The sequence below is a fragment of the Salmo salar genome, chromosome ssa01 (genome assembly GCF_905237065.1).
Source record: "Salmo salar chromosome ssa01, Ssal_v3.1, whole genome shotgun sequence".
NCBI lineage: Eukaryota > Metazoa > Chordata > Actinopteri > Salmoniformes > Salmonidae > Salmo > Salmo salar.
The window spans coordinates 44,284,522-44,305,522 of record NC_059442.1 but is presented as its reverse complement, the minus strand read 5'-3'; the positions used below and the strand labels follow the sequence as shown (position 1 = coordinate 44,305,522).

General features: G+C 43.8%; 1 protein-coding gene across 2 annotated transcripts in view; it reads right to left on the bottom strand.

Moving 5' to 3' along the window:
- shprh (SNF2 histone linker PHD RING helicase) overlaps nt 1-19,605 on the bottom strand; it is a 34,667-nt gene extending 15,062 nt beyond the window's left edge. The window contains exons 1-18 of one of the 2 annotated variants that reach the window (XM_014197079.2): nt 19,441-19,605; nt 18,197-18,919; nt 17,803-17,932; nt 16,432-16,650; nt 16,204-16,282; nt 15,778-15,928; nt 10,854-10,962; nt 10,510-10,766; nt 9,599-10,306; nt 9,094-9,345; nt 8,798-8,876; nt 8,461-8,624; nt 8,017-8,273; nt 7,281-7,402; nt 6,951-7,039; nt 6,648-6,740; nt 6,329-6,436; nt 5,849-5,991 (exon numbers count right to left, since the gene is read on the bottom strand). In XM_014197079.2, coding sequence (XP_014052554.2) covers nt 5,849-5,991; nt 6,329-6,436; nt 6,648-6,740; nt 6,951-7,039; nt 7,281-7,402; nt 8,017-8,273; nt 8,461-8,624; nt 8,798-8,876; nt 9,094-9,345; nt 9,599-10,306; nt 10,510-10,766; nt 10,854-10,962; nt 15,778-15,928; nt 16,204-16,282; nt 16,432-16,650; nt 17,803-17,932; nt 18,197-18,910 — 3,674 coding nt within the window. In that variant the 5' untranslated portion in view covers nt 18,911-18,919; nt 19,441-19,605. The remainder of the gene's footprint in view (nt 1-5,848; nt 5,992-6,328; nt 6,437-6,647; nt 6,741-6,950; nt 7,040-7,280; nt 7,403-8,016; nt 8,274-8,460; nt 8,625-8,797; nt 8,877-9,093; nt 9,346-9,598; nt 10,307-10,509; nt 10,767-10,853; nt 10,963-15,777; nt 15,929-16,203; nt 16,283-16,431; nt 16,651-17,802; nt 17,933-18,196; nt 18,920-19,440) is intronic. The other variant, XM_014197086.2, reaches the window with a different exon arrangement.
- Between the last annotated feature and the right edge of the window lie 1,396 nt (nt 19,606-21,001).

The window sequence follows — 21,001 nt, the reverse complement described above, 5'->3', positions numbered from 1 at the left end:
CTTGTCCCTGACATCCTTGGAGAGCTCTTTGGTCTTGGCCATGGTAGAGGGTTTGGAATCTGATTGATTGATTGCTTCTGTAGACAGGTTTCTTTTATACAGGTAACAAGCTGTGATTAGGAGCACTCCCTTTAAGAGTGTGCTCCTAATCTCAGCTCGTTACCTGTATAAAAGACACCTGGGAGCCAGAAATCTTTCTGATTGAGAGGGGGTCAAATACTTATTTCACTCATTAAAATGCAAATCAATTTATAACATTTTTGACATGCGTTTTTCTGGATATTTTTTGTTGTTATTCTGTCTCCCACTGTTCAAATAAACCTACCATTAAAATTATAGACTGATCATTTCTTTGTCAGTGGGCAAACGCACAAAATCAGCAGGGGATCAATTACTTTTTTCCCTCACTGTAAGTCGCTGTAAGTGTCATATATTCCAACTAATGAAAACATACTTGTCAACAAGGACTAAAACTGTGACAATAACGATATACCCTAAAAAAAAAGAAAAAATAATTATATATAGTACATAATAATTCCACGTGAGACTAATGGACATTTAATTTGACATCATTTTCATCTGTTGAGACTATTTCATGCAATCCTCTCATGGCAGAATTTACATCTATGAGTTGCGCGGTCTGATTGAGGCTTTATAGCAGGGATAGGCAACTAGATGGGGGGATAAATAATAATCATTTGTATACTGGAAATTGACCACAACCAAGCCCCAAAAAAGACTGCTCTTTTCAAATACCATAATTTCATACCTTGATTACATTGAGACACGATCAAGTCTCTTTTTTTATTTGTGTGAATACTAAATTACATTATTTTGATGAGTTCCTGGTGATTGTCTTAAAAAAAAAACCACACCCCCCCAAAAAACAATCACTGTTGCGACCCCTGCCTTTTAGCCTATATGGTTAATTATGTCTGACATTGGTTACAATATTAAAAAGAGAAAATGGTGTTCTCAGCTTTGGGTGCTGGGATCAAAAGGAATATACCGGAAGAAAGGAAAAACCTGCAGTCACTGACATGTTAATGTCTTATTTTTTAGCAGCACAGGTCAAAACAAAACGGTCGCGTTTCGGCCGGCGCCTTCGTCAGCGTTTGGAGAATGATAGACATCCACCCATATTTATATAGTAGATGATGTCACATTGTAGTACAGCTTCCTTCTTTTTCACATTCATTATTTACATACATTTTCTATTGTTTTTCACAAGAGCGTCAAAATCCCCCCCCAAAAAAAAAAATGCCCTTTGCTCACAGGCAGCAACCTAACAGGATTTCTTAAGGCTTCTAGGGCTCTGTTTGTAAGGCATGGATATAATATGCCTCTCTGTAACAGCAATTTCTCTCTATTAGTTATTCTCCTAAGTGGCTGTACAACTTCTAAGCCCTGGAACCTCAGTTGGCACACATCATGTCTTACTGCATTAAAGTGTCTGGCTACAGGGGCCTTATCACCAGTCCTAAGACAACGACACAGTTTAACCTCACTAGTGTAGGGGGCACTATTTTCCCCTCCGGATGAAAAGCGTGCCCAAAGTAAATTTCCTGCTACTCAGGCCCAGAAGCTAGGATCTGTATATAATTGGTAGATTTGGATAGAAAACACTACAAAGTTTCCAAAACTGTTAAAATAATGTCTGTGAGTATAACAGAACTGATATGGCAGGCGAAAACCTGAGAAAAATCCATCCAGGAAGTGGGATTTCTTTATGTTTGTAGTTTTCTATTGAACGCCATTACAGTATCCATTGACTTAGGTCTCAAATTGCACTTCCTATGGCTTCCACTAGATGTCAACAGTCTTTAGAAATTGTTTCAGGCTTGTATTCTGAAAAATGAGGGAGTAAGACCACTTTGAGTGAGTGGACACCAGGAAGTCGCCAGACCTGTTTTTGCGCCCGACCGAGAGCGCGCCTTTCTTGTTGTTCTTTTATATTGATGACGCTATTGTCCGGTTGAAATCTTATCGATTATTTAGGCTAAAAACAACCTGAGGATTGATTATAAACATCGGATACTATTTGGATTTTTCGTCTGCCTGTTGTGACTGCCTTTGAGCCATTGGATTACTGAACAAAACGCGCCAACAAAACTGACGTTTTTGAATATAAAGAGGGACTTTATCGAACAAAACTAACATTTATTGTGTAACTGGGAGTCTTGTGAGTGCAACCATATGAAGATCATCAAAGGTAAGGCATTTTTTATATCGCTATTTCTGACTTTTGTGTCGCACCTGACTGGTTGAAATATGATTTTCATACTTTTGTATGCGGGGCGCTGTCCTCAGATAATCGCATGGTTTGCTTTCGCCGTAAAGCCTTTTTGAAATCTGACACGGCGGCTGGATTAACAAGAAGTTAAGCTTTATTTTGATGTATAACATATATTTTCAAGAATGTTAAATATTTGAATTGAGTATTTTTGAGTATAGTTGAGTATAGTTGACCAGCATGCGTCATCTCTTTCTGTTCCTGATGAAGTTCAGAAATGTTTATTAGAACCTGTCATTTGGTGAGCGGCAAGCTTTACGCTCCCTATCCAAAGATGACAGTGTGGTTATCAAACCTGCAGATAAAGGGGGCGCAACTGTTCTTCAAAAAAAGGAATCATATAGAAGAGAAATACTGAATCAATTAAGCAACAGAGACTTGAGTTCCCCCTTGAGTTGTGATCCTACCTCCAAGTTTTTGGGTGAATTCCAAAGTTATTTTGGACAATGCTATTAGCAATCCCACAAAAAAATGAGTCTAACTTCATGTTACAGTAACACGTTCTCTGACCTCAATTTTATACAATTAAAAAAATTCACAAGAGTTGCCAAGAACCTGTTCCCAGACGTCACATTGCTGCTGGCACTCAGTCAGCCACTGAAGCCTTGTCTCCATGTTAGGATTATCACATCAAGCCGGCTGTTACCTTCATATTTAAGGGATACAACGGACTTCCTTAACTGAACTCTATACAAGGCATTGCTGACTCAGACATTCTATGCACAATGTCTGAGTCAATAATGCCTTGGTATCGCTGACTCAGAAAATGGGCGGTGGTAGCTTCGAGGTTAGAGAAGCGGGCCAGCATCCGGAGGGTTGCCTGTTCGAATCCCACTACTGAAGAAATCTGTCCGGAGTGAGGTGGCAACCAGAGGGTTACTGGCATCAATATCTCAGGTGCCACCTACCGCCGATGTTCCCTTGAGCAAGGAACTTAACCCCCTAATAGGCTGCCTTCTTCTCCAGCCGGATGTGTGGATGTGTGTGTAAATTAGGGCGGTTGGATAAAAAGCAGAAAACAGTTTTCCATCTTGTATGGACTAATAAAGCATATCTTATCAATGTGACCAGTTTATATACTAATATGGGGGAGATATTCATGTACAAGAGAGATGAACAGGTGCCCCCTACTGACTTTTTATGTGAACTGGCTCAAAAACGACGAAGTTTGAGAATGATTTCTACATCCAGTCACAGGGCACTGCGATGGGGTCCCCATTCATACCGAATTACGCACATTTGTTCATAGGGAAGCTTGAAGAAGATTTTGTTTTTAATGGTCATTCGTTTTCCCCCCTTTTGAAATATAGGTTCCGTTATATTGATGATGTTTATTCTTCATTTGGAGTGGGACATGTGAGTTCAGACTATACATGAATTCCAGTTTGCCTACTATAAAATTCACTCTGGAATCCATTGAGGAAACTGTCTATTTTTTTTTATATACTGATTCGCAAAGACAATGGACTTCAGACGAGTGTACATCACAAGAATACTGATAGAAACAATTTCCTGCATTATTCAAGTTAGCATCTGTCTACTCTTAGACGTAGTCTACCTTACAGCCAGCTGAAGAATATGTAATACTGACGATGAACTTGAAAAACAAGTTTGTGTTTCTTAAGTAAGCAATGTTACACAGTACAGCTTATTGACGCTTAAACCTGCCCTTTTGTCACATCCTGACCAGTATAGAGGATATTTTGTTATTGTAGTTTGGTCAGGACGTGGCAGAGGGTAGTTGATTTATGTATTACGGGGTTTGTTGGTCACTGGTTTATGTTTGTATTTCTATGGGTATGTTCTAGGTTAGTTTTTCTATGTGTAGGTTGGGTGCTGGACTCTCAATTGGAGGCAGGTGTTTCTAGTTGCCTCTGATTGGGAGTCCTATAAGTAGGTGTGTGTTTTGTTTGTCACTTGTGGGTAGTTATTTGTTAGCACTGCTTTTTGTTGAGCCTGCTACTCTGTTCCTGTCGTTAGTTTGTTTATTGTTTTTTCGTGGAGTTCTCATTGTTATAATAAATATGTTGAGCACGCAACCCGCTGCGCCTTGGTCCCATTCTATCTTCCACGACAGCTGTGACACCTTTCTAATGATCAACCTACTGTATTTGTGTCTACTTATTCCCACATCTCTTAGGCTGTTAAATATCTCAGCGGTCTAAGGCGTCACTACAGACCCGGGTTCGATCCCAGACTGTGTCACAACCAGCCATGATTTGGAGTCCCACAGGGCGGCACACAATTGGCCCAGCGTCGTCCAGATTTGGCCGGGGGGGGCTTTAGTTGGCTCATAGCGCTCTAGCGACTCCGTGTGGCGGGCCGGGCGCATGCAGGCTGACTTCGGTCATCAGTTGAACAGTGTTTCCCCCGACACATTGGAGCAGCTGGCTTCCGGGTTAAGCGGGCGGGTGTTAAGAAGCGTTGATGGCGGGTCATGTTTCAGAACACGCATGACTCGACCTTTGCCTCCCGAGCCCGTTGGGGAGTTGCAGCGATGAGACAAGATCGAAATTGGGAAGAAAAAGGGGGTTAAATACAAATAAATAAAATAAAAAATACAAAAGCATTGGCATGTCCTGTCTAGGGACACCTCTGCGGACCAGGCTTTTCAGAAAATCCCTCGATTCGCTTTTAAACGTGCTAGAAACCTAAGGGAGAGACTGGTAAGAGCAGATGAATATGTACCCTCTCAGAATGTTTGATCTATCCTCCCCTCAGGCAATTTTCCATGTCATAATTGTGTGAACCGTAACGCGACGATCAAGGGTAATTTCTTCCTTCATCCTCACACGGGAAAGAAAATGTAAGTCAAGGGTAGAATTTCCTGAAGAATGAAATGTGCGGTCTATTTACTGAAGTGGCTATTATTATGTTGGAAAATCTAACAGACAATCGAAAGTTCATAGTACAGAGCATAAGAGCAACATCAGAATTGGTGACGAGAAGTCCCCTGTAGCCAGACACTAATGCGGTCGGACAAGATGGGTGCCATGTTGCGAACTGAGGCTCCAGGGCTTAGAAGTTGTACAGCTACTTAAGAGAGGCGGTGACTGAGAAAATATTGCTGTTACAGAGAGGCATATTATATCCATGCCTTACAAACAGAGAGCCCTAGAGGCCTTAATGAATAACTCCTGTTAGGTTGCTGCCTGTGATTAACAGATGTGCTTTGTGAAGCTCTTGTGAAAAACCGTAGAAAATATATGTAAATAATGACTGTAAATAATGAATGTTGCCAGCTAAGGTATACGAGGGGACAGTCATCCTAGCTGGACAAGGCTATCTGAATGTGCACATGATAGAAGTTAGAGGTAGCCTAAATAGTCATTATTTAATATAATAAAATGCACTGACTATTATGTGACTAAAATGGCTGTGACTAAAACTAGACTAAAATTGTCCAGAGATTTAGTCGACTGATAATAACTACAACTAGCGAAGGATGAAATGGCTAAAATGTGACTAAGACTAAATCTAAAATACTGTAGCTGCCAAAACTAACACGGTATAACAATTTATTGTTATAAATTTAGTCAATTCAAATCCAAATACTTGTCAGCCATGGAGAACTTGTTGGCCTGCTGTTTGTAGCTGCAGGTCAGTTCGTTCTGGATGCGGGAAACCAGGTCGTCATCGACGTTGTGCTGTATGGCCCGCTGTACCACGTCCAGCCACCAGGGGGATCGTAGATTGACCTGGCATAGAGAACAGCGATGAGAGGAGACAGTCATATAGGGGGCAAGTACAGACACAGACACGTGTGCATATAGGATAATGCAACAGCTGGGTGATGTTTAGGTTAAGGGGCTCTTAATCTTGGAACCCAGAACCAAATCTTGCGTACACTAGCTAGCTATTCGATTTGATTCTGGAGACCGACACAGCTGGAAATGGAAAGAGCAGATTTAACACCCACTAACCCCCACTACAGAACCACTACAAATCTATTGGTTAAAATCCCTACCTCCACTGAAAGCGCTGCTTAAATTTGTCAAACTAATCAACGGCACTGTGCACAAGAGGGTCTCTTACTTTGCGTTTGAGCTCCTTGATGTTCTGCAGTACAGGCTGTAGATTCTGGTAGGCCTCAGACACCTCGGCGTTGTGTTTGGTCATGTAGTGCTGCCTCAGCTGCTCTGCCTATATAGATAACACACATATACATACATACATATTCTACGAGCATTCACGCACAACTGTATAATTGGAAAGACATGATAGTACACAGGAAGGCCGAATCCTAGGAAAGTGAAAGACTTTTAGGTTTCTTTGGCCACGTCATAGAAACACAAAGCGGTGATCGGGCTCAGGGAGGAACCGAACACGACACCATCATCAGCAGGTGTTTCACCTCCTCTTTCAGCCGGTCGTCTCTCAGAGTGGGCGGTATCCCAGAGTGTTTTGCATTGAGCAGCTCCATTAGGTTGTGTGTGGCATGCAGCCTCTGTTTATAAAAACACAGAAACAAAAAGATGAAATAGAAACATTCAGGACCTCAGAAGGGGTTTCCTTCTGTTGCTAATCAGCATCAAGCAGAAGGCACATACAAAAGAGAGAGTTAATATGAGCAGAAAGGTTGCAAATCTGATGTTGAATAGGTTTTGATCGTCTACAATGGGCCTTTAGACGTCGGCTGCGTGATTGTAGTGCATACCTGCAGTGAATCAGTCTTCAGTCGTCCTTTGTGTTCCTCTGAAGACCTCAGGACTTCTCTGTACATTTCCACTGCCTCACCAAACTCATCTACAGGTGGCAATACCGACAACGACACCAGCCCTCGTTAAAGCTACACCGCTCTGTGTTATACAGCACTTTCATGCGTCATGCCATACTACCACACACAGCACTAGCATAAAGGATGCTCCTTATTATAGGGAGAAGCACAGATCAATGATGTCACAGTCTCCCCGGTCAGTTTCCCATGGGAAAGAGACAAGGAGACAGAACCACTGGAGAGGTAGCGAGGAGGAGTTTTGTTGTCTACCTCTGATGATGTGGATGCCTGCCAGGCCGTTGAGGGCGCACACCAATTGTCTGTGAACCTCTTCGCATTCCACTCGACATTTCTTCTGCAGGGACTTGAGCAGCTCCTCCATCGTCATGGTGCTGTTTTAGGGGCATTAGGTCATAGGATCCGTTAGTCACTAAAGGTCAATCTACACACAACCAAACCGCAGCACCAGAGACTGAAACCCACTTTAGGCATCCTTTATTAACCAACAAAACCAAACAGCGCTGAAACACATTGAAGGTAAGACCTCACCAACTGGCAAACAGAACCAAACAAAACAACACCGCACCAGCGACCCAGACAAACTGTAGGGCTTTATCTATCAACTAACAAACAAACGTGAGGCCATTGATACTATTTATCTCTATGTGTGAAGCCATCCAATTACCAGCTAGTAATTTGGGCTCTGTGCGAACCAACTGATACATAAGAAAGAACATTTCAGTCGCTAAAGACAGCATGACCAGACAATAGCTTTTCTATTGGCCACCCAACCCCACCCTGCTTTACACAGTGAATGGGGCCTTGTAACACAGTAAAGGTAAAACTTTTTTTTTTTTAATTGCACGATTAAGTCCAGAGTCCAAACATTTACACTTCAATTTCAAGTGCAAATCTTCTTTTTTAAATCTAAAACAGTAACAGAGTCAGGCTCATCATACCCACGTCTCCTGGACGAGATATATTTTTTATATCTTTAAACCTTTACCTCTTCTGGAAGGGCAGGAACTCTCCCCTGACAGCCTGTGGGTGGCAGCAGGCTTGACGGAGTCTGAGCAGGGGGTACAGGATGGTGTTGACCGTGCGTCTGTCCAGGCTGCCCAGCTTCAGGCTCCAGTCCTGGATCTTCCTCAGCTTAACCAGGGCATCCTGGGAACACACCTCATGCTGCCGGTGGTAGAAGTGACCCTCCACTGGAGAGAACTGCAGCCAGTGGACCTCTTCTGTCTGAGGGGGAATCTGAATCTGGAAAACAGTCAAAAGTGATACTTGTGAATCTAGAAAGGCAAAACTTACTTTACCTCATTAAACCAGGTAAGCTATTGGAAACACATTATATTTCACAATGATGACCTGATAAGGCACTAGACTAGGCACTTGATATGTTACGAAGACATTTGTATCCTACAAAATGTGTTATTATCCAACCTACCTGATCAATGACATCTTTCTTGGCCGATCGCCACAGCAGCTGACCAATCAGGTTGTAGAGTGGCTCTGTGTTTCCGCGGCGGTAGGGTCGGTAGAGCAGCTGGTCCCACCAGTACTTGACCCAGTAGGGGTCGACCCCCAAGAACAGAACCAGACCATACAGATCTGTTAGGAACAAAGCATTCTGTCAGGTTAGGGTTAAGAACAGGACAAGGCAAGACGGATCTGGACAGATCAGAGACAGATCAGTCAAGTGAAGACCGAGGAAGCATGGTATGGTAACTATTGAAAACTACTGTAGGTGTCAATGAATTATAAATGTGAATTTAGGAGTTCACCTTCCAGGCCTCTCTGCACAGGAGTTCCACTGACACACCAACGGTTGACCGACGAGAGACGCAGAGCCATTTCTGCTGCCTGATGAAGAATAACAACAATCAACAATCTGTAACAATGGAAACAATAGCATAGATGCTAAAAAGCACAAGGGTAATTGACGAAAATTGTAGGAATACCATCTTGCTTGTTGCGTTTACATTTATGGCATCTGAAGAGCACTCCAGTTTCCGACCAGTCTCTCCAACCTTGAGGATACCCCCGCCCATAATTATTATTCTCTTTCCACGCGTCTCACCTTGGCAGTGGTGCATTCCACCATCTGGGCCTCGTCCAGACAGATGCGCCACCACTCCACGGCCACTAGGGGGCTGGGAACAGCCATGTATCGCTTCTGGTTGCGAAAGCGCCGGCCATCCTTACTGTTGCTGTGGGGGATGTCTACGTAGTTCAGCTCCGAGCGCAGCACGTCATAGGTGGTGATGACCACATCCTGCTCAGCCAGCATGTGAGGCTGGATGAAACCATGCTTCTTCACCCCCTGGTACACCTTGGGACGGTGGGAGGGATGGAGGGAGGATGGAAGGATTAATGGAAGGATGGACCAACGCAGGATGGGTGGAGCAACTCAGGTCAATGTCAGCTACTACAAACAGCAGTGTCGGCAGCACTTTCCATCAAGTTACATAACTGTTTAATTACAGATTTATAAACGAACATAAGCTAACAATTAAGATTCCAAACTATTTGTAAAAGTTCAACTGTAATATAACTGTTTAGTGCAGACCTATAAAAGTCCTTACCAGTACTCGTAGTGATGAGGAGCTGATGTGTTTGTTGATCTCCTCAACCCACTGATGACAGATGGACGAAGGGGAGATGATGAGGGTAGCTCCTGTAGGGACAGGTGTCATGGCCACCAGGCAGTGAGGACAGTAGAACGGTGTGGTGTCTAGGCTTTCCTCCTTGTAGTTCACACACTCTGCATGCTGCCACAGCTGGCAGTTGAGACACTGCACCCGGGCCTTGTAGTCGATGAGACCCAGCTCGCCACAGATACACTCAAAGCGGTAGTCTGGGGTGTTGAAGGGGGTGAACGACACCCGGGTGGCCGGCGGCATTTCCGGAGTGACAGGTGGCCCTGGTTGCTGCTTACTCTCTTCAGGGGCATCTTCCACTTTATCCACTCTCTCCGTCTCCTGTTCCTGGGAGTTGTGGAGTGTCTCTTTGTCGTCCTCCTCAGGACGATCTGCCTTCGCAACAGGTGACAGCTCCTGTGAGGCGCTTAGCGTGTCGCTGCGTCCCTCCTGCTCCTTCTCAAGGCGTCCATCCTGCTGTTCATCTTTACTGTCCTCAACAGAAAGTGGACAGTCAGGGGACAGGCAGCTCTGGCTAATATCCTCTGAAGGAGAGAGGTCTGGGGTATCAGGGTCTTTATAAGAGGTCTTCCCCTTCTTCCCTGCTCGCCTTAGTGAAGTTCTCCTGGGCCCACCGTCTCCGGAGGGACTCTGCTGCAAAACCAAACCAAACACCATTAAAGACCATCAATGGGTTTAACAGCAGTAATCTGAACGCAGTGCATGCCATTAGAAGAACAGAAAAACAAATTTGAGGCTTACACAGTGAGGGTATTATAATCAAACTCTCTACATCTTATGGAAGATAGTGTAACTGAGAAGACTATATGTATTTCTGCAAGGGCTCCAATACGTACAGACTTGGCCGTGGTGGTCTTCTTCTTGGTTTCCTTGTATTTCTTCCCCAGTTTAAAGGATCCGGCCAGACCGCGACCTTTGACTCTCTCTACTAGTTCCTCGTCCAGCAGCTTGCCAAGGGCCCTCTTGATGTGGTTACGGTTCTTCAAGAGGTCGTACCGGTATGTGGTGCGAATGTACGCAAAGATGGCGTTGACCGATGCTCCTTTACCAACCCTCATCTCTTTTATTGCCGTGAGCAGCATCACACGCACAGCTGCACAGAGATAACACACAACAGGTTGTAAAGAAAACATCAAAATGCTCATTTTAAAAGATGTAGCCAACATCAACAGTGACTTACTTGGGTAGGATATTTTCACTTTAGGTTGAGCCTCTGACTTGCAGTGAATAATATGCATCTCCTCTTCTTCTGGTCGTGGAGGTGGTACAAAATAATTCACTGACTTTCCCTGAAAATCACAAGAGAGACAACCCTATGCGTTCATCAATTAATGGGAGTATCTTTGAAAAAAAAAAAATCCCATCTCTGACGTGCCAATAAAGTCAAGACAGGAGAGAAAGTCAAAGTGCCATTTGATGCCCTCCTATTTGTCACATGCGCCGAATACAACAGATGTAGACCTTACAGTTAAATGCTTACTTACAAGCCCTTCACCAACAATGCAGTTTTAAGAAAATACCCCCCCCCCAAAAAAAAAGTAAGAGATCAGAATAACAAATATCAAAGAGCAGCTGTAAATAACAATAGCGAGGCTATATACAGGGGGTACCTGTACAGAGTCAATGTGTGGGGGCACCGGTGTAGAGGTAATTGAGGTAATATGTACATGTAAAGTGACTATGCATAGATAATAAAAGAGTAGCAGCAGCGTAGAAGGGGAGGGGGGCAATGAAAATAGTCTGGGTAGCCATTTGATTAGTTGTTCCGGAGTCTTATGGCTTGGGGGGGTAGAAGATGTTTAGAAGCCTCTTCGACCAAGACTTGGCGCTCCGGTACCGCTTGCCGTGCGGCAGCAGAGAGAACAGTCTATGACTAGGGTGGCTGGAGTCTTTGACAATTTCTAGGGCCTTCCTCTGACACCGCCTGGTATACAGGTCCTGGATGGTAGGAAGCTTGGCCCCGGTGATGAACTGGGCCGTTCGCACTACCCTCTGTAGTGCCTTGTGGTCGAAGGCCGAGCAGTTGCCATACCAGGCAGTGATGCAGCCAGTCAGGATGCTCTCGATGGTGCAGCTGTAAAACCTTTTGAGGATCTGAGGACCCATGCCAAATCTTTTCAGTCTCCTGAGGGGGAATATATTTTGTTGTGTTCTCTTCACGACTGTCTTGCTGTGCTTGGACCATGTTAGTTTGTTGGTGATGTGGACGCCAAGGTACTTGAAGCTCTCAACCTGCTCCACTACAGCCCCGTCGATGAGAATGGGGGTGTGCTCGGTCCTCCTTTTCTTGTAGTCCACAATCATCTCCTTTGTCTTGATCACGTTGAGGGAGAGGTTGTTGTCCTTGCACCACACGGCCAGGTCTCTGACCTCCTCCCTATAGACCGTCTCATTGTTGTCGGTGATCAGGCCTACCATTGTTGCGTCATCAGCAAACTTTAATGATGGTGTTGGAGTCGTGCCTGGCCGTGCAGTCATGAGTGAACAGGGAGAACAGGAAGGGACTGAGCACGCACCGCTGAGGGGCCCCCGTGTTGAGGATCAGCATGGCGGATGTGTTGCTACCTACCCTTATCACCTGGGGGCGGCCCGTCAGGAAGTCCAGGATCCAGTTGCAGAGGGAGGTGTTTAGTCCCAGGGTCCTTAGCTTAGTGTTGAGCTTTGAGGGCACTATGGTGTTGAACGCTGAGCTGTAGTCAATGAATAGCATTCTCACATAGGTGTTCCTTTTGTCCAGGTGTGAAAGGGCAGTGTGGAGTGCAATAGAGATTGCATCATCTGTGGATCTGTTGGTGCAGTATGCAAATTGCAGTGGGCCTAGGGTTTCTGGGATAATGGTGTTGATGTGCGCCATGACCAGCCTTTCAAAGCATTTCATGGCTACAGATGTGAGAGCTACGGGTCGGTAATCATTTAGGCAGGTTACCTTAGTGTTCTTGGGCACAAGGACTACGGTGGTCTGCTTGAATCATGTTGCTATTACAGACTCAGACAGGGAGAGGTTGAAAATGTCAGTGAAGACACTTGCCAGTTGGTCAGCGCATGCTCGGAGTACAGGTCCTGGTAATTCGTCTGGCCCTGTGGCCTTGTGAATGTTGACCTGTTTAAAAGGTCTTACTCACATCAGCTGCAGAGAGCGTGATCACACAGTCGTCCGGAACAGCTGTTGCTCTCATGCATGTTTTAGTGTTACTTGCCTCAAAGCGAGCATTGAAGTTATTTAGCTCGTCTGGTAGGCTCGTGTCGCTGGGCAGCTCTCGGCTGTGCTTCCCTTTGTAGTCTGTAATAGTTGCAAGCCCTGCCACATCCAACGAGTGTCGGAGTCGGTGTAGTACGATTCGATCTTAGTCCTGTATTGACGCTTTGCCTGTTTCATGGTTCGTCGGAGGGCATAGCGGGATTTCTTATAAGCTTCCAGGTTAGAGTCCTGCTCCTTGAAAGCGGCAGCTCTACCCTTTAGCTCAGTGCGAATGTTGCCTCGATGTACTTACTGATAAAGCCAGTGACTGATGTGGTGTACTCCTCAAAGCCATCGGAAGAATCCCGGAACATATTCCAGTCTGTGCTAGCAAAACAGTCCTGTAGTTTAGCATCTGCTTCATCTGACCACTTTTTATAGACCGAGTCACTGGTGCTTCCTGCTTTAATTTTTGCTTGTAAGCAGGAATCAGGAGGATAGCATTATGGTCAGATTTGCCAAATGGAGGTTGAGGGAGAGTTTTGTATGCGTCTCTGTGTGTGGAGTAAAGGTGGTCAAGATTTTTTCCCACTCTGGTTGCACATTTAACATGCTGATAGAAATGAGGTAAAACTGATTTACGTTTCCCTGCATTAAAGTCCCATGCCACTAGGAGCGCCACCTCTGGATGAGTGTTTTCCTGTTTGCTTATGGCGTTATACAGCTCACTGAGTGCGGTTTTAGTGCCAGCATCGGTCTGTGGTGGTATGTAGACAGCTACGAAAAATACAGATGAAAACTCTCTAGGTAAATAGTGTGGTCTACAGCTTATCATGAGATACTCTACCTCAGGCAAGCAAAGCCATAAGACTTCCTTAGATATTGCGCACCAGCTGTTGTTTACATACGTGTCTTACCAAAGGCTGCTGTTCTATCCTGCTGATAGAGTGTATAACCCGCCAGCTGTATGTTCTTAACCTGTTATGGCTAGGGGGCAGTATTTTCACGGCTGGATAAAAAACGTACCCGATTTAATCTGGTTACTACTCCTGCCCAGTAACTAGAATATGCATATAATTATTGGCTTTGGATAGGAAACACCCTAAAGTTTCTAAAACTGTTTGAATGGTGTCTGTGAGTATAACAGAACTCATATGGCAGGCAAAAACCTGAGAAGATTTCATGCAGGAAGTGGCCTGTCTGACAAGGTATCGTTCTTCTTGTCTCTGTTTATTGAAGAGTGAGGATTTTAGCTGTCCCGTGACACTTCCTACGGCTGCCATAGGCTCTCAGAAGGTGGCAAAATGGTGAATCGTGGCTTTGCAGGCTCTGGCTGAAACAAAGTAGCGCGTTTGGGTAGTGGCTGGTTACAGTACTGTGAGACTCAGGCTCGTGCCCGCGTCGACCGAAAGCTTTGTTTTCTTTCCTCTGTTTAGCTAAATGGACATTCCCGGTCGGAATATTATAGCTTTTTTACGAGAAAAATGGCATAAAAATGGATTTTAAACAGCGGTTGACATGCTTCGAAGTACGGTAATGGAATATTTAGATTTTTTTTTGTCACGAATTGCGCCATGCGCGCGACCCTTCTTTACCATTCGGATAGTGTCTGGGACGCACGAACAAAATGCCGCTATTCGGATATAACGATGGATTATTTTGGACCAAACCAACATTTGTTATTGAAGTAGCAGTCCTGGGAGTGCATTCTGACGAAGACAACAAAAGGTAATCAAACTTTTATAATAGTAAATCTGATATTGGTGAGTGCTAAACTTGCCGGGTGTCTAAATAGCTAGCCCGTGATGCCTGGGCTATGTACTTAGAATATTGCAAAATGTGCTTTCACCAAAAAGCTATTTTAAAATCGGACATATCGAGTGCATAGAGGAGTTCTGTATCTATAATTCTTAAAATAATTGTTATGCTTTTTGTGAACGTTTATCGTGAGTAATTTAGTAAATTGTTAGCAAATTCCCCGGAAGTTTGCGGGGGGTATGCTAGTTCTGAACGTCACATGCTAATGTAAAAAGCTGTTTTTTGATATAAATATGAACTTGATTGAACAAAACATGCATGTATTGTATAACATAATGTCCTAGGTGTGTCATCTGATGAAGATCATCAAAGGTTAGTGCTGCATTTAGCTGTCTTCTGGGTTTTTGTGACATTATATGCTAGCTTGAAAAATGGGTGTCTGATTATTTCTGGCTTGGTACTCTGCTGACATAATCTAATGTTTTGCTTTCGCTGTAAAGCCTTTTTGAAATCGGACAGTGTGGTTAGATAAAGGAGAGTCTTGTCTTTAAAATGCTGTGAAATAGTCATATGGTTGAAAAATTGAAGTTTTTGTATTTTTGAGGAATTTGTAATTCGCGCCACGCCTATCATTGGATATTGGAGCAGGTGTTCCGCTAGCGGAACGTCTAGATGTAAGAGGTTAATGTCGTCGTTCAGCCACGACTCGGTGAAACAAGATATTACTGTTTTTAATGTCCCGTTGGTAGGATATACGTGCTTTCAGTTCGTCCCATTTATTTTCCAGCGATTGAACGTTAGCTAGCAGGACGGAAAGCAAAGGAAGATTAGCCACTCGTCGCCTGATCCTCACAAGGCACCCTGGTCTTTTTCCGCAAAATCTCAGTTTGCTTCTCCAGCGAATGATGGGGATCTGGGCCTGGTCAGGTGTCTGTAGTATATCCCTACCCTCCAACTCATTGAAGAAAAACTCTTTGTCTAATCTGAGGTGAGTAATCGCAATTCTGATGTCCGGAAGCTCTTTTCGGTCATAAGAGACGGTAGCAGCAACATTATGTACAAAACAAGTTACGAAACAACGCAAAAAAAACAACTAAATAGCATGGTTGGTTAAGAGCCGATAAGACGGCAGCCACCCCTTCCAGCACCATCATAACATGGTTCTCACCAGAGGCAGGGTGAGGGCCTCCTGCTTCAGGCCCTGTCTGCTGTTGTTCAGTATAAGAGCCAGGACCTCCACAGTCTTCCCCAGGCCCATCTCATCAGCCAGGATCCCCCCAGGCCACTCCACCCCGGCCAGGGGGAACTCTCGAATCAGGCTGCAGGGAGGAAGGAGAATTAGAGCAATAGACAAGAAATGGTCCATGTATGTTTGTATGTATTTAAAAACAGTAAAAACACTGTAATAACTATCAGGCTGCATCAGGGAGATAGGGTCATGACATTGATAATATAAACTGTAATAAAACGTGATATCCATGTAATAACAATGTATTAAACCCAGTTCAGAGGCTGATTGATTATATTTCTTTGTTTATGATTTGCGTTATCTGCCAGTGTCTGATAATAAAGATATGTGTAGATAAGGTCATACCAGCCTGTATATGGATTGTAGAATAGCTTCTTCCCACACAATGTGACAAGCTCCCTCCATAGGAAATTTAGAGATTGTTCTGGGAAGGGGAAATGACATATTGTTACAGTTGTCCAGGATAATTAAAATAGAAAATACTTCCCCATTTGGAATTAGTTCCATAATGTACAACCTGGCAGGCAAAATGGATTCATTTCAACCAGTTTTGCCTACAGGGAGAATGAATACCTTGAGAAGAGCTACTGCTCCTGTACTTCTCTCTCCTCAGCATCCAGTTAACAGCCTGACTCTGGTATGGCCTGAGGACTGGGATAAGAGCCTTGTGCTGTACATCTATGCTCAGGTCCTGGTTCTCTCTCTGGTGGTGTCTGACGTAATCATACAGCTCCTCCACGTTCTGCCTCTCCAAGTCAGTGTCACACTCCTCCTCCTCGGTCGACACCACTTCTAACATGGGAACAGAGAAATGGTACACAGAGTGTCATGGGTCAATTGAGGAGGAGAAGTAAGGAGGGTTGTTCCACGAAATGAGTACGTTTTGTGTCCATTTGATATATTAAGTAGAAATTGTGCAACATATTGAATTTTAATAGCCTGTTATATTAAATGAAGTGCCCTTTAATATAGACCACATGGAGAATTCAATAAATCAGATTTTTATTGTGAATAAAGACTAGCTAAAGTGCCATTTTTGTTATTTTATTTTTTACAATTGATTCATTTAGCAGGCGCTCTTATCCAGAGCGACTTACTGGAGGAATTAGGGTTAGGTGCCTTGCTCAAGGTTACAGACAGATTTTTCACATAGTCGGCTCGGGGATTCAACCTTTCGGTTACCGGCCCATCGCTCTTAACCGCTAGGCTACCTGCCTCCAAAATCAGCCATTTTTACATGCCTCTCCGTGCACCCTCTATGACTCCCCTCCGTGCACTTTCTAGATTTTAACCCACTTAACCTCAAAATGCATCCAGGTTTTCACCATTGTTGTAAAGCCCTAGTTATGTTGTTGCTTTGACAATTTCTGAAGATGATTTATTTAATGTGATTAGTAATTCATTTAAAGGTCAACCCTGTTATGTGAACTGAACTCTCATTTTAATATGGTGAAACTATTCCTTGTTAAATATTTTAATAGTCAAATCATAGTTAAAAAGCAGGTGTGCTGGTTCTACTCTTTTTTTTCTGGTGTTTTGTGGTGGAAAACAACCCTGTTACCCATAGATAGACAGGCTAGAAATGTTCGTTTTTTTGCCTTCAATTGCCACTCCCTGTCGCACACAACAAGCTCCCATTCCCCCTTTCACATGGGGTTTTATGATGGATTTAAGATGAAATTATCAACCCCGTTACGGTCAACCCTGTTACTTTATTTGGCACTTAATAGACATTTACTACAGTCATTTTTTTATTGAACCTCTTGAGATGGGAAACCATGTTTGTTTTTTAAGTTGAACATGTGCTATTTATGACAGAATGTTAAAATTAGGTGAAATAAAAAAATACATGTCCATGTTACACTTCTCAAAAGGCACTGAATTGGTGGAACGACCCAGGAGGAGAGGGAGGAGGAAGAAGAAGAAGAGATACAAGTTACTTACCAGGGATGATAAAGTCATAGTAAAACTCCATTAACTTCTGTATCAGTTGATTTGCCTTTCTGATCCGTCCGTTTCCCTCGCTGAGGAATTCAGGCTTTCCCAATCCCGATTCCAGTACATATATCCCCACCTGCCGTGGGAAGGCCAACAAACACAGGAGAAAAAACACCACTGCACTTCTTCAGAAATATAAACAGCAAAATAAAAGGCAACTTAATAATTCATTCCATATTCATAACCATAACGGCCGAACACAATGGATGGGTGACTACATCAGCCACCACGCTGAAAAAAACTACACATTTCATTGAAGCACTTGTGAAGAACTGGAAAAAGTGTAATATTGACACTACTCTCCAAGTGATCACAGAGGATATAAAGTGAAACTGCACACCTTAATTTCATCCTCTCCTGGCTGATGACACAGCTGCACAGCTCTTCTCTTCTGTAGCCAGTCCAGCTCCTCCAATACTATCCCTCCAGCCAGGAAACACTCCACTGGGCAGGTCCTATCCAGAGGCCTCGTCTCCAGTCCTCCTGTACTAGTACTGCACTCTTCGCTGCTGCTGGTCAAACTGAGGCACAACTGATCTCCTGTCCTACGAAGGGTGAAGGCCCTCTGGTCACAGCCTGGGGGGTTAACCCACAGAGGGGGAGGACGGAGGCTGAACTCCCCAATCAGAGACTTCCAGATATGAGCCAGGTCATAAAGAGGAAGCACAGTGAGGGAGAGGAAGGTGGAGGAGGTGTCTGTGGAGGAGGAAGCAGGGAGCTGGGGGTCCTCTCCTAGTCCTAGGTCTGACAACAGAGCTCCTGAGCTGGAGCAGCTTGCCTCACAGTCCTCCTGGACGCTCAAGAGAAGCGAACCGGTTGGGATCTGGTGGGTGGTCGAAAGAAGGGAACTGGTAGAAATCTGGTCGCCGGTGAAGAGAAGGGAAGCAGTTGGGATGTGGTGGCCGGTGGACAGAAATGAGCTGGTTGGAATCTGGTCTTCCTCTTCTTGGAGTAGAGTCTCAATCCTGCGGTCCTCATGCATGTTCCAGTTCAGCTTCTTCTTGGCCTCCTCATCTACCCTCACCGGTGGGGCACGCTTCCTTCTGTTGCTCATGATGGCAACCTAGGAGAGCATAGGATGTCAGGAAAGTCACTCACTGCTGTAATGCTTATGATGAGTAAAGCATGCCCAGATGAAAGTTTGCACCATTTTTGGAGGGAACTGAGTTATGCAGAACCATGCAATAAAAGTGATTAGAGGTTAGTTAATCAAAGCAAAAACCCACGTTATGGACACGCATGGATTTTTTAAAAACACCTGTCGGATCTACTTATACCATTGAAGTCTATGCCAGATTACCATAAAACGTCGTAGTTGGGCAATTTCGTTATCCTGTCGTTCTAAATCCTAGGTGTAAACTTGCTAATTGTCTTCACATTATGACAACTGCTGACTGATTGATTATCGAACTACTAAGTGTCAATAATGGCTCTGCAATGTAGAAATCCCATACTGCAACATTTTCGCTACAATGTAACGAGTAGGCAACACCACAGTGCCGCTTCTAGGTGCATTGTGATTGTTGTCTGGCTTTGATAGCAAATATGTCTACTGGCTGGCTCTAACAAACATTGAACATTTACTTTTTATTTCTCACAAAGCGTCGTCTCTGTTCCTGGTCCCTGCAGACGAAATAATAGACTGGTCTGGTTGATCAAAATCAGTCAAGAATGGACTTTACTGTCTTCTTAAACAGCCAGCTCCTCCGCCGCTGCGGTGCGCCATGTTTTCGTAGTACAGGACGGAAGTGAGGTAGCGTCACAACAAGGTTGAACCACAACCGTCGGACCACAACCACTAGGTCGCAGCATTGCTCTCTGTCTGCAAAGAGTACAACAAAAAAATAGGGCTTTTGCTCTCTTTCTTGTCGCCTTCAATTTGCCCCAGTCACGTCTCACAAAATTATAATAATTCTGTCAAACGTTTGAGGAAGCTATATTTTTTTCACGAAAAACGTCACCTTAAATGATAAAGCATTGCATGCATCTATCGTCGCATGTGCAGACTGATGTAAAATAGCCTACTATTCCTATAATGTGGTGAGTATATTGCATAGTCATACATTTGGCTAATAATATAGGCTAAATAACTGTTCGTTCTGATTTCCCACTCCTTTCTTTGCACAGGTCCAGAGCTCAGCCCCAGCTATTTTTTATTTTTTTTGTATGATGCGAGAAAATGTTTGCCTTTTACAAACACATTTCATGCAAATCTACGACACTTTACTCTCCATGGCCGAATCTTTAATATGACGTCCATCTAGCCAAGAGGAAATTATTGTCCTAAAGAAAACTACCAGTGGCACGGACTCACCTAATGATAAAGACAGTGAATATGCACTCACCGACGCTCTCTGCTATAGTGCCAATAAAATAGGCTCCTTTGGGAGTTGGGAATTTTGTTAGTTTAACTAAAGACAAACAGGTTAGAGATTTGTTTTTGTCTCCTCTCGTTTGTGCTTTTTCCGCAATTTAATTACGAAATATTGTGATAGGTTTAGGATTGTAGATGCTTTACACTGACAGCTGTAAATCAGCTATTTGCTACGCGCGCTGCCCAAATTGCGCGATTCCTGAGTTTAGGTTATGCGCTGCGCTGGGATTTAAAGCAATCAATCAACATATATATTTTTTAAAATAAGCTATTGATCCTCTGTGGCTAAATCCTTGAATGATTTAATTTATTTTTGTATAGACAGCATTAAGTATATAATTATGGCAAGTTCAAATTACTTTAGGGAAGCTTATCTTGGATGCGCAGCCACTGGATGGGCCGCCAAACAAATAGATGCTGTTGTCTATTTAGATATGTTACATATCAGTTTATACCACTGGCTAGCCTAGCCTACTACTATTAGCCAATAGCTTCAGAATCCTATAGCCTAATTTCATACTGACATGATCATACCTTTATTTTGAAAAACAAATAAAGCAATTAACTTTTTAATGTAGCTTACAATACTCCACCATGCAAATGCATACTACATGTCTATCTCTCTGCATACTGTCTTTTATCGGGGACATACAATGCAGTTCATGTGACCCGATTTTAAAGATGCATGCAATGATCAAGAGGAATAGAATGGGGGCACCCATGCTGCATTTCAAAGAGAGAGAGAGAGAGGGAGAGAGAGGCAGAGAGAGA